General features: G+C 41.5%; 2 protein-coding genes across 3 annotated transcripts in view; one reads left to right on the forward strand and one right to left on the reverse strand.

The window, feature by feature from the left end:
- LOC116058219 (galactosylgalactosylxylosylprotein 3-beta-glucuronosyltransferase 1) overlaps positions 1-1,753 on the forward strand; it is a 36,560-nt gene extending 34,807 nt beyond the window's left edge. For both annotated transcript variants that reach the window (XM_031310964.2, XM_031310965.2), the window contains exon 8: positions 1,066-1,753. The gene's annotated coding sequence lies outside the window, so the exon portion shown is untranslated. The remainder of the gene's footprint in view (positions 1-1,065) is intronic.
- On the reverse strand, positions 338-13,620 carry LOC116058218 (beta-galactosidase-1-like protein 2). The gene is made up of 19 exons (XM_031310963.2): positions 13,325-13,620; positions 12,592-12,777; positions 12,435-12,503; positions 11,818-11,913; positions 10,352-10,460; positions 10,159-10,251; positions 9,926-10,007; positions 9,307-9,371; positions 8,512-8,596; positions 7,259-7,396; positions 6,573-6,653; positions 6,380-6,489; positions 6,140-6,286; positions 5,154-5,225; positions 4,946-5,024; positions 4,760-4,847; positions 4,567-4,678; positions 4,346-4,462; positions 338-2,836 (listed from the first exon to the last, which is right to left on the reverse strand). The coding sequence occupies exons 1-19, from the start codon at positions 13,516-13,518 to the stop codon at positions 2,750-2,752; spliced, it is 2,010 nt and encodes a 669-aa protein (XP_031166823.1). The 5' UTR covers positions 13,519-13,620; the 3' UTR covers positions 338-2,749.
- Positions 13,621-13,677: the final 57 nt, after the last annotated feature.

Genomic DNA, 13,677 nt, shown 5'->3' on the forward strand with positions numbered 1-13,677 from the left:
ACTGCATTTCCACACACTGATTATTTTGGGGGATGGGCCAAAAGGGAGCATCTTAACTCATATGTGCACCATGAGATATGGACCTTACTTGAAGTAGCCTAGATGTCTGACCTTTCTATAACATATTTCAAGGATTTTCTGATTAGTTATCACAAGTATTTTTAGCCACACTAACGGCGTGGCTCTATAGGTGGCAATATTGGTCTGCGAGTCGGTCCACCACATTGGTCAAAACTGAAAAATCTCAATGACTATTGGATGTATTGCCATGAACGTTTGTACAGACATTCACTGTCCCCAGAGGATGAATCATACGGACTTTGGTGACCCCCTGAGCTTTCATTTCAAGGTTCAAGGTCTTTATTTATCATGTACACAACAATAACAGGAAGTCATTGACAAGAAAATTGTAGGCACCAGGCTCCCTCCAACAATACTATAATAAAAAATGTATGAGAAAGAAAAGGAAGATCACACAAGTAACAACAATATGCGTATCTAACACAAGGTAGTGCAAGTTAAAATAATGAATAAAATATAACATAATAATATAAAAAATAAAGTATTATAAAGTAGACAATAATTGTGATGAATATAGTGTAAACAGGAATGTAGCATTATGGGGGTATTAAATATATACAGATGTAAACAGAATATTTTGTGCAGATGTTCATGGTCCCCAGAGAATACATCTTATGACTATGGTGATCTTCGTATTTTTCCTTTAGTCAAAATCATAGCCATCATCACGTCAAAATTTGAATTTGTCCAATACTTTGGTTAGTGACCAAATACCTGCAAAACTAATGATATTCCCATCAGCCTCAGTTTACTTGGTTAGTGCTAACTAGCATATGTTGCATGCAAACGTGCTAATATACTAAGATGACGAGCATGGTAAACAGTATGCCTACTTAGCATTAGCATGTTAGCATTGTCATTGTGAGCATGCTGAAGTTAGCTTTTAGCTCACAGAGGCTGCACTAAGGCACAACAGCGTGGCTGTAGACTCATAAAAGCACTGCTTCTAACATGGGTCTTGTTTCCTTGTTGTCTGCCTTTCAGGGGCATTTCTCCATTTGGATTCTACCTGGATTCAAACCAACCTCAGAGCTCCTTAAATAGCAACAGCCAGGGTCAGAAATATTATCACAGCACAGTAGGGTGCACTTCACCACCGCTTTGAAATGGAGGCACACCTGTCCACCCCAGGAGGCAGCACAAGCCATGTGCTTGAACGGACTACAGAGTATCAAAGCACAACTGCACAAAAGCCAGCCGCCCCGTTCTGCTCAGAGCACTGGCTAATGCGAGACACTGGTGGGAGTTGCCAAAAGGAGCTTGCTCACTGAGGTCTCCTCGGAGGGCTAAGATAAAGGATGTTATGCGATTTAAACTGCAGGAAGAGATGGCACTGCACGCAATAAAGAGCCCTCTGAGCGCAGACAACACCAGCCAACCATCCAATCAGCATTAAATAGGGCCCTTTTGTTCTGAAAGTCTGGCTGTCCGGCACAGGGCTGCACAGAGGAATAAAAGGGGCCCTTGTCTTACGTGAGTCAGCACTGACTGACAGACTGCACTGAGGGGATCTGAGCCCTCCCCGCTTGTACTGTACAACACTGAGCTATTTAGATAGCCCCCCCGAACCCAGCATTAATTGGAGGTCTTGTAACTCCTTTACACACATTCACACATTCTCAGCTGTCACACTGCACATGGTGAGCACATGGACACACATGCACTCAAAAAACACGGAGCAATGATTTATTACAGTTTAACAGCAATGTCCTCTCTTACAGTCATTTACTCCAAGCTCTTGTTTATTCCTGTTATGCTGTAACACTACTGAGGTCTACTCACATTTAAGAGAAGATTCAGTATCCCTAGGGTCCTGTCTACTTCATAGACATCTTTGTAAGCTAATTAAGATCCCACTGAGTGAACGGAAGGTTTCTACGCAGAGTTATTTATTGTTTCAGAGTAGCTGGTGGCACCGTTCACTTGTTTGTCGTGAGCTATGCATGTGCGAGTCAATGGGATATGAAGCCAATACCCTAAAAATTGGATGTGCATCCTTTCACATGTGCTGTATGCTGTATTACACAACCTAATTATTTCCACCATGGATGGCTGGCTTGCAAGTGATGATTTCATGCCCCATTGACTTGCAGTGGCACTGCTTACAAATGCGAATGTTCCCAGACTCTGTTACTGTTAGGAGTTTTCTCAGTTATCGACATGTCAGGCATCTGAAACCTTGCACTTTCCCTCAAAGATAAGGGTCTGATGTTGCTACAATGCTGCTTGTGTTTCATATGAAACACTCCTGCCTCAGCTCAGATTGTCCCATAAGCCTGGTTTTTGTTGTACGTGTCCATTTCAATAACTGCATTATGCAGAATATTCACACAAGCAATACAAATCTAACACCAATATCAAATATAACTGCCATCCCCAAGCAGGATCTTAAGAGAAAATTTATGGGTAAGAGAATATACTTGGTAATTGCGCTCTATGTGTAAAGAGTCACTGTAACTAAAGGTACTGTATGTATATAGCTATAAACTGCTCCCATACGAACATGCCTGTCTTTGTTTTTCACATTGGCCTGTGTGTATGTATGAAGATTTTAAGGTATTATATCATACCATGACCATGATAGTAACAATACGCTATCCCTGAATTTGAAGTTTTGACCTGATGTTATAAGCACTTTATAAATCTATGTCAATAGAGGTGATGACAGTCACTGGATGTCTGCTGCCATGCCAAGATCATGAGTGTCCTCAAATTGGACCTTGTAGTCACCCTCCTGCTCTTCAAACACAATGACCTTATTCATTTAAACAGAAGAAAGTGAGAGACAAAGAAGAGAGAGTTAGAGCTTTGAGACATGACTCTGACTTGCTGTTTTTACACATTGTAATTACAAAAAATTATCTCTGAAGTCCAATATAATGCAAAAAAAAAAAAGGAATAGTTTTGGGAAACATGTTTATTCATTTTGCCGAGAGTGACTTTAGGAAGATCGATACCACTCATATGTCTGTATGCTAACAATGAAGCTAGAGCCTGTGGCCGCTTAGCCTTGCTTAGCATAAATACTGGGAACAAATGGAAAGTGCTAGCCTGGTTCTGTCCAAAGGTTAAAATGTTTTGCCTACTAGCACCTCTAGCAGCTTACTAATTAACATGTGATATTGTGTTTGTTTAAACCGGACAAAAAGTGTAACAACACGTTGCAGACTATTTCTTGGGCAGACTATGGATGAGCCAAATGACATGTGACGTGTTAATTAGTGAGCTTTAGATGGCTTCTTAGGAAGATTTTGTTACCAGACAGCATCAGGCTAAGCCTGGTCGACACCAGACCCTTCTCAGTTGTAACTGAGAGTGGGTCTGGGCAAGCTTCATTCACAGCTCATTTCCAAAGGGGCGTCACCAACGGACGCCGCTCAAATGCCTCTGGGCGCAATTGGATAGTCCTTCAACCAATCAGACCAACGATCCGGGTGACGTAGCAGCGACAGCGGAATCAACGGGTTGCTGCGCTTCGGAGCAGTAGCCGTCATGTTGAATGTAAATAAAAAGCTGCTTGCTGTCGCTGCGCTATCGTCATCGCGTAAAGCCCGCCTCAATGGTTGTGACTGGTGTAAAGCCCGCCTCAGCGGTTGTGACTGGTGTAAAGCCCGCCTCAGCGGTTGTGATTGGTGCCTCGATTTGGAAAAATTGAAAAAAAACTTGAATGGGCTCTTGGCCAGGCTGACTTGCAGAGCAAATCTCAAATTTGTCAGAAGTTCGTCAGGGTTTTCCCAGGCTACATCAGGCTAGCTGTTTACCCCTGTTTCTAGTCTTTATGTTAAGCTAAGCTAATGGTAGCTTTGAGTACAGACCATAGACTGTATAAAATGTGGATGTAGTCTCTGTGACACCACGCACAGGTTTCTGAAGAGCCAAAATGAAGGTTAAAGTGGCCACACCTGATGCCGCCGGCCTTTGACATCACCATCATGATGTCATGATGGGAGAAATTAGCTATACAGACCAAAACCATTTTTTTGTACCAGGCTGTAAACATGTTTATTTCTGCTGTAAAGTTAGGCATTTTAACATGGGGGTCTGTGGGGATTGACTCCCTTGCCATCTTTGAATGGCCCTTTGGAGGAAGTGCAGTTTTTGGCAGTTCCGCATTGGCTTCATTTTTCAGCACCGGAGGTTGCCGCTTGGTACAGACATGAGAGTGGTATCAATCTTCTCATCCAACTCAGCAAGAAGGCAAAGCATATTTCCAAAAAATGTTGAACTATTCCTCTAACAAACGCCAGTTTGTGCACAACTGTACCTGATTATGTCCACTGTTGAGAAAGGGACCGGGGAGATAGAGAGCCTGCTGGGGACCAATTGACCAGTAGCGTCCCAGATTCAGCCCATTGATAAACACAACACCTTTCTCCCAGCCCTGCGGACCCAAAGACAATTCCATGGTTTCACATTTTAGTTGTCATACAAACACACACACAAATATGTACATAGCATAAAAATGATTTGTTTCATTTAACTTACCGGCAGCCTCATAAATGTGTCACTCGGATACCCGTATGCAAACAGCCTCCCCATGAAAAATCCAGGGAAGCTCGGAGTTTCAGGGAGAGTTTTCCAAGGTGCCTGATAAAGACTGAAATAAGGCATTCAAACACACTATAAGATCATAATGAAAGTGATATGCAATGCTTTAGATTCAATAAAGCGTACAAACCTATCAATAAAGCTGGGTTTCATATCCAGGCTGTATATTGTGAAATCCCGCAAGGGGATATTGTTTAATAAAATGTCTCCCACAAGGCCTGCAAGAACACAAATCAAAATTGGCTTGTACACTACCCACTGAGTGCTTGAGTGATTTAATAGCAGGCATAGCAAGGTACTGCATATTGTCGATCACCTTTATGTTGTTTGTCAAGGTCCCTTCCATGGTGAACTCGCCCACAGTTTTCCACCAATAAACTTAAGGTACGCTGTCCCTGTAGGGATTGATTGCCTTTATGTCTTTTGCAAGTTTTAATAGCCAACACTTCAGCATCCATCACATCTGATAACTGTGAATGACGTTTATTGGACATTTGCCTTCAAGGTCCAACTTGATGCCATACCTTACCATCAGGAACCGCCAGCTCCAGGCTTTGGCGCTTGAAAAGACCAATGTAGCTTCTGTCGACAAACACCTAGGAAGAAAAATATGGCCGTCACATACATTATATTACAGTACATACCACATAAAGTCTTCACTTGAATGAAATATCTCAAAAGTGGCTTCAAGTTTGCCAACTACTATCACCACAGTCATCACCTTTAAACAACTTCTATGTGCTGTATTTCGTCATTGTTTTGAAATGTGTACTGTAGGCTTACCGACAACATGCACTGACTCCTAAAAGCCATGACTGTTAAAGGAACAATTCCAACATTTTGTGAAATGCACTTGCTGTCTTGCTTAGATTAGTCTTAGGTTAGATAAGATTATTACAGCCAGGCGACAGTTAGCTTAGCATAAAGAATAAAAACAGGGGGAACAGCTAGCCTGACTTTGTCCACCTGTAACAAAACCCGCCCACCAGCACATCTGTGATATATCTCATACCTTACATCTGAAGTCTCCACCAATATCTCACGCTGACAAGAAGTCTCTAGGAAGTCACTGCACCTGGCCAAGAAATGATCTGACACATAAGTCCCTATAAAACCACAATTTGTCACTTCCCTTTTTTTGCGGACAAGATATATAAGTAGTGCATAATTAGTGAGTTTACGAAGTGATGGTACAACTTTTTTACCTTCAGAAAGAGTCAGGTGAACTCTTTACCCCTGCTTCCAGTTTTTATGCTAAGCTAACAGCTGCTGGCTCTAGCTTAATGTTTTGTGTAAATATATAAGAGTTGTATCGATTTAACATCTAACTTGCGGTAAGAAAGCATATTTCAAGAAATGTCAAACTTTTCCTTTAAGTTTTGTTTCAGCAACTACAAACACATCAAGGATCATGATTAATGGAGGGCAATCACATGTATTATACACGTATATTGCGTAATGTCAGTGCGAGTGAGAGCATGCCATCATGTAGGCTACAATGAGGACTCACTAAGGCGCGGTCTCGGACATTGTCTCCCGACTTCAATGATCCTCCACTGAAGATGGATGTCTCATACAGTGTGTATCCATAGGACTGGCCATTCCTGTTGTTCACAGGCAGATTCTCCATGCTTAATGGCTTTAGTGACTTAATTGGCTGCAAAAAAAATGAAAACAAAAATAAATTAATCTCCTTGATTATAAAGCGGTATTCTTTTCTTTACATATATAGGTACAGGATAAAACATACCCCCTCAGTGAAGCTCAAAGCATCCCATAATGACAGATGCTGGTACATGATAGCTGGTTCATAAGCCTCCCTGTAATGCAGGGCTGGCATGTCAGGGAAACTGTCTCCACCTGCACAGAAAGGACAAAGACAACATCAGGCACATCATGTATTCACATAGTTCATTCTCATTTCAATTTAGTGTTTAACTTACTGTTGTATCGAGAAAGCAAATCCCTAAGGAGGTGGTACTTTGGAGTGTATTCCCCAGCTTCAGACAAGGGAGCGTCATAATCTGAAAAGCATCATAGTGTAACAGATTAACTATCATCTGCTGCCACCTGCTGGGTGTTGAGGTCAATGCTGTTCTGTACATGGAACATATTCTCCACTTCTGAATTGGCAGTGTTTTGTCAATAAAATAAAATCTTTGTAAATTTGCATTAAAGACACCTCTAGTTTGCATTGCAAGACCCTCCTCCGCAGCGCTGCGGAAGTTGATTTATTGCCATTTCTTTAAACCAATCACAGTCGTCTTGGGCGGTGCTAAGCACCGGACGGAGCAACGGTGCCTCTGCAAAATAGCCTCGGGAAGGAACTTGTTTTGGTGGAACGTGTACATTCAAAAGTAGTTTTAGTCGTGCAACAGAAAACTCAGATTGGACAGATAGTCTAGCTAGCTGTCTGGATTTACCCTGCAGAGATCTGAGGAGCAATTAACCATAGTCCTCAGAAATCCACCAGAGTTTAAAATGCCAACTCAAAGGAAGCGGAAAAGACCGGCCGAAAAGAGAGACATCCGGCGGAATTTCCGACGGCAACGGCGCAATCCCAGAAGTGGAACGTCGTGAATATAGACTAGTTTTTTTGTGATACAGCACACAACACAGAGGGACCAACCATAGCTGGGGACCAATGCTTTGTAGGAAGGATCAGCGAGGGCACCGCTCATGAAGCCAAAACTGGAGCCTCCATGGAACATGTAGAGGTTAACAGACATGCCTCGCCTCAGGATTTCTCTCACGGTGGACACCATATCTGACAAGAAGTTCAAAATGTTCACTGTTCAACAAATTGACTCCTTAAAAACATAAAGTTCATAAATCACTGCTGACCTCTGCGTCAGAGGCTACAATAATTCCAAAGTAGGTTGGCCCTGACTTTCACATTTGCATTTTCACATTTGCATTTACACTACACAAGTACACTGTTGGCGTGCAGCTGGCGTTCCTCATGCAAAAAGCAAAGCAGTAGGAACAGAAAGCATTTGTTTACAGCAGTTAAAAGTGACATGACATTAAATATTGATGGTGAGATACAAAGAAATGTTTTATTAGATTAGATTAGATTAAATTCAACTTTGTCATTGTGCAGTGTACAAGTACAAAGACAGTGAAATGCAGTATTAAGTGGCCTACTGTATGACAAAGGACAGAAAGTGACTCATCTGTTTTGATGGGTGTAAGCAACTAAAAGCTAAGTGGGCGTTTAGACCAAAAACATCCTTGCGTTAAGTAGGTGTGTTTTAGTGCAGGATTGGGTTTTACCAATGTGTGCTTTTTGTGCTTTTTCTGATACCAGTTTTTCTGTAAGTACATCTGCAGATTGTTTGTGTCAAAAATTGCTTTAAAAAGTGGTGGCAGTCAAAAAGCCACAAACAGCATTTAGACTAAGGATAACTTTATATTCTCTAGAGAATTCCATCAACCCCAAATAATATCCAATTATGTTTGGTTCAATATAAACTTCCATCGTATCTACTGTATGTAAGAGCCATTTCTTTACAAAGAAGTTGTATCCCAATGTGTTTTTTTAATTCTATTTCATTAGATACAGTAGTTGATGGTGAGGAAACAGGAAGTGAGGGAAGAGAGAAAGGGGTATGTCATGAAACAAAAGCTCCGTTGCAGTTATATGGTCTGCACATTGACCATTCAGCTCCCAAGGTACACCCCAGTAGCAGATACTGCAACACTTATCCCAAGATTTAGCTTGATCTTGGGCCAAACGGTGCAGTATGAGAACAAAATTTCCCTTCAGACAACAATCAGTCCAGGGATGACCCAGGCGAATTAAGAATAAGAGGTAAGCACTGATAGAAATGTGTCTTTTTCATCTCTAAAGCCACTGAAAACAAGGAGAGCCTTCCTTACCCTCTGGGGGAAGCACATGGTGGAGGTCACCCCACACATCATACCAGCCGGTCCAGTAGTCCATCACCAGGAAGGGGCTGTTGGGCTGACAAACAGCACAGAAAAGGCCCACACTATTACACTATTAACTCACTGTCCCTTGTTTTCATAGACTGTATAATATTAATGGACAGAGCATGTGTGACGTCACCCATTCATCATCATTGGTTTGTGGAGATCTGCTAGGAGTCGTTGAGTTTGCCGTTACGGGCGCAGCCATCCTGGTTGAGGATGTGGCGATTTTAGACGAGAGGGAGGAGTGAGGGAGGATCCACGTTACGTTACACACTTTCACTGTCAACCACATCATAGCCACGCCCTAAAACACACCCTGCTTTATCGACGATTTTAAAATCGAGACCATAATTCAAAAAATGAACATCATTCTGTGTTGCAGAAGACTTAAAATTAGCAATTGAGACCATAAACACATTATGAAAATGTTTACTGAGGTAATAAATTAGGTGAGAAGTGGGTCACTTTCTCATAGACTTCTACAGAAACAGACCTCCTTTTGCAACCGCACGTATCGCTGTCGCCCCCTGCTGGAATTCAGATAGAAAGCAGGTTTAAGGAGTCTCCCCCTGCAGGAATTCAGATAGAATGCAGGTTTAAGGCACTTCCGCATTTGCAGCACTTCGCTGAACCGGATGCATTGTCCATTAATATTATACAGTCTATGCATGTTTCATTAACTGTATATTTGGCGTCTTTAGTGCCAGACAGTGAAGTGATGTGTAAAGGTAAGATACACACCTGGATAGCATTCAGATCCTGGATGTCTCTCTGATTAAGCTTCTGCAGCTTCAACGATCTGATGGCTACAAGATGGGAGATCACAAGGTGAGCTGTGTGTGTGTGTGTGTGTGTGTGTGCGTGCGTGCGTGTGCGTATTAGGGCTGAACGATTAATCGTTTTCAAATCGAATTCGCTATTTAAAAGAATGCGATTAGCTAATCGTGAAGATTTAATTGAATGTTTGGTTTAACATTTTGTATTGCTCTTTTTTATTATTGTATTTACTGTTATTTCATAAGATAAATGCTGGAATAATGTTACATATCACCGATTCAATGTTCCTTGCTTATTAAAAGAAAAACACTTTTTGAGGGCAATTCTTATCTATGTTCTCATCCTTACATAAGAATATAGAGCAGTTTTGGTGGTGTCTCATGTTATAATGCTCCGTGACATGTTGTATCTGTTACACAGGGAATATTGCACTTTAGCTAAACTTAAAAGAGAAAAATCACAAATTGAATCGTAAACGCAATATCACATTCAGAAAAATCGCACTTTGATTTTTTTCCCCCAAATCGTTGAGCCCTAGTGTGTATGTTTGTATGTTTTTGTGTGTATTATTGAAAGACTGTACCTCCATCCACACCCCCCGACTTTATTGTGTTGTGGTTGTCTGACGTGAGCAAGAGCTCGCTGATCCCTCTGGACTCTAAGGCCTTTCGAATTTGAACAAAAATGTCACAAAAGAAGATACTTACAGAACATCATCCAATGAATCCATTCTATCAGTACCAGTCTCTATTCATGCATGTGTGTTTTAATGTAGGGTTAAGGGAGCATTTTAATTAAGCAAGCCTGTCACATCACCTCTTTAATAAACAGCATGTAACTGTCATCCTTTGCAAAGGATCCATACTCGTTTTCCACCTGCACTGCAATAATGGGACCTCCTTTCTTGAACTAGAAAACATAAACATTTTTTTTTCATTCTTAAGGATGACAAGTTAAACAATCTGGAACTATAACAGATTTGTTTTCAGCTTTAGAGACAAAAAGTAACCTGCAGTGGAACCACTTTTGGTATAAGTTTGTCGAAAAAAGCATTGACAGCCTGAGCAAAGCCTGGGTGAGTCGTCCTCAGTCTCATGCTGCCATCACGGAGGAGCCAGCTGCAAAGAGACAGAAAACAAGATGCTTAGTTAGGACTAAAGCCACGGAGCTGCGAGAATAGCAGAGGTACAGAGGACAAAGCATCACACACTGGTCAAGTCTTCCAAGCGATGTAATGTAACTAAGTACATTTACTCAAGTACTGTTCTTAAAGCTATAGTGCGTAGTTTCTGTCGATCCCCATGAGGAATTCTAATGGCTCTGACACACCAACCCGATTTTCGGCTGACGAGCGGGATGAGCCTGACGAACGCCTCTGAAAATCTTTTAAACTGACCTTTGTTGATCTGAAATGAAGACAGATTCAGCAACTGCATGGCCTATTTCTCGCTTCAAATGTTTTCAGAAACATGTTTCAGTGAACTATCTTCGTAATATATGAGATCGTATTCCGAACGAAGCCGCCATTATGCCCAGTTGTAAAATCCGGGAGCAGACCCACGTGACACGTTCATCCAATCAGCTACCGGTTTTCTGCCCACCACCCCTCCTCCATGCAGTTGCTAGTAGCCAAGGTGGACACGGAGGATTAAAAAAAGCTGATAGTCTTAATTAGCTTTGTAGCAGCTCAATTGGCAATGGCTTGAATGTAACGGACGTTCAATAATATCAAAAAGTAAGGACAAATTGGAGGTGGTTGTACTTTACTTGAGTCTTTTCTTTTCATGCCACTTTCTACTTCTACTCTGCTACATTTCAGAGAGAAATATTGTACTTTTTACTCCACTACATTCATCTGACAGCTTTAGTTACTAGTTACTTTACACATTAAGATTGTTGCACATAAAACAGATGTAGTTTATAAAATATGATGTTTTATTATAAATTAAACTACCCAACAATATAACGGCCTACAAGTCCAGCTGAAATGATTAGTCGATTAACACACAACTGTTTGGATCCTTCTGGATTCTTCTGCATTGAGTACTTTTACTACATTTTCCTGATGATACTTACATACTTTTACTAAGTAACATTTTCAATGCAGGACTTTTACTTGTAACAGAGTATTTTTTACAGTGTGGTATTAGTACGTTTACTTAAGTACAGGATCTGAATATTTCGTCCACCACTGAGTCTTCTCTTACAGAAAGATGTGACTTTTTCAGCCTGATTGTACTCAACAAAAAAAGGTATCACTTTGTGGTTCAGATCAAGTTTGCTTTTGTGCTGTCGAGGTGAATTCACTTACAAATTGCATTTCTTATACTGGGACATAAACAAGTAAAAGCTTTTTGAACAAACATTGGACAAATCCTTCTTTAATACATACACAGGAAATCGGGATTTCTATATGCAAGCAATACTTAATACATTTTTCCTCAAATAGTCATTTGTGAAGAATACTAGCATTACCTTGGCAGTCCTCCTAGGTCCAGCTCAGAGGAAATGTATGGGCCTGGGCGTAAAATCACCCACAATCCCAATTCAGCAGCAAGACTGATATAGGCTCTGAAACCCAGACGGAGAAGATAATGAATAAGCTTTTTTTTTTTTTTTTTAATCTGCGCAAACATAAAGTTTTGACCCTAAGTAGGACATCATATCTCGTTGTTTGAGGACAGTGAAATGTGCTTGGCAACAACAGCGGCAGGCGGATGCGTCACATCGCTCCTCACTTATCACCTCTGTGTCATTATTGCTTGATATGCTGCTGCTGTTGTTGAGGAGATGCTGCTGTTGTCAGGTGGGACCTCTTTGCCTCTAGCATGTCCCCTGAGCACCCGGGCTTAGACTATGAGAAGAGTATTCCCAACACACCTTAGAGCAGGTAATGTTAGAAATGCCCTGATATATTGTGCAACCCTAGTGTAGATGGGATAGGTGTTTTCATTCTGATTATGGACATGTCTAAGTTGTATATTTGGTTTAATGAGAGCGTGGGCTGTACTCCCATACGCAATGCACTATATGTCGATTCATCATGAGTGTGTTTTGTATCCAGGTAAAGCAAGAGCCACACTCCTCCTTACATTAAATCCAGCTGTGTGTGGAAGTTGAAAACCCCTCTCTCCGGCTGGTGCAGACTCCACGGCACGTACCTGCAAGGATGCAGGACGTTCTCTGTTAACATTTAAGCGGTGACCAGACGTGAGAACCAAAACACAGAACCATAGCAGGTTTTCCTACGTAGTGAGGGTGTTGATGCCGCAGGCCTTCATTTTCATCAGGCGGTCCCTCCAGTAGGCCCTGGGCACACGGAAATAGTGGATGGACCCCCCGAGGATGCGGAAGGGCTCTCCCCCCAGGGTGAACTGGGACGAGTTGGCACTCAGACCCACCTTCCTGCTCATTCTCCGTCCCCCTGCTGGCATGCTGGGACAGGGGTTTATTGTGTCACACTCACATAATATAGCACATAGGCTATTGTGCTTGAATAGACCACATGACATGCTTGCTAGGAATTTGAAGACGTCTTGTGTTGGAAAACACAAGCACAAAGGAGCAGGAACGTATTTGGATTTAGAAGCAAGATAGACTTCAACAGATGATTAGCACTCCATATTCACTTTTTTGATATATAGCCTATGCTACTTTTACTTTATATATTTTTCTATTACATCCTTTTATCCTGTGAAGTCCCCAGAGTTCCCCAGAGAAATCTATGTGACTTATGTACCTACTTATGTGAGTTACAGTGAAAATTGTTTCACTTCATAGTAGATTTACCTAATATTATGGCCCCACTATAATATTCCTATTTGTAGTGCAGTTTCTGTGACAATAGGCTATAGGATGACACTTAATTGTCTCGAACCAGATCCACACAGAGACTTTACAGCATTGCTATTTTAATTTAGCGGATCATTAATTCACTGCATTAGGTACAAACACTCGCAAAGTAGTGAGAACTTTCACTTACCCAAGATATCTGTACATAATGAAGCCGATAATGCACAGGCAGATGAGTGCATATTTCCTTTTGTGCGCATTTCTTATCCTACAGACAACCATCGAGAGGATGTGAGATCTCCTCCCGTGATACACACAGGCAGCGGTCGAGTTGAGTTTACAGCCGCTTTGAGAGCACAGATGAACGCGTGATGCTGCTGCCATGAACAACGCACCGCCTCGTGGGTGTGCCCCTGTGCAGAGCCACGGAAATCAAACACACCTTATAACATAACACACTTTGCATGTATGTCTGTATTGCATTACTCTTTGGTTTGTAAATATAGGTGAGGATGACGAAATAAGTACATCCAATATAATTAT

This window comes from Sander lucioperca, chromosome 13, assembly GCF_008315115.2.
Source record: "Sander lucioperca isolate FBNREF2018 chromosome 13, SLUC_FBN_1.2, whole genome shotgun sequence".
Classification (NCBI taxonomy): Eukaryota; Metazoa; Chordata; class Actinopteri; order Perciformes; family Percidae; genus Sander; species Sander lucioperca.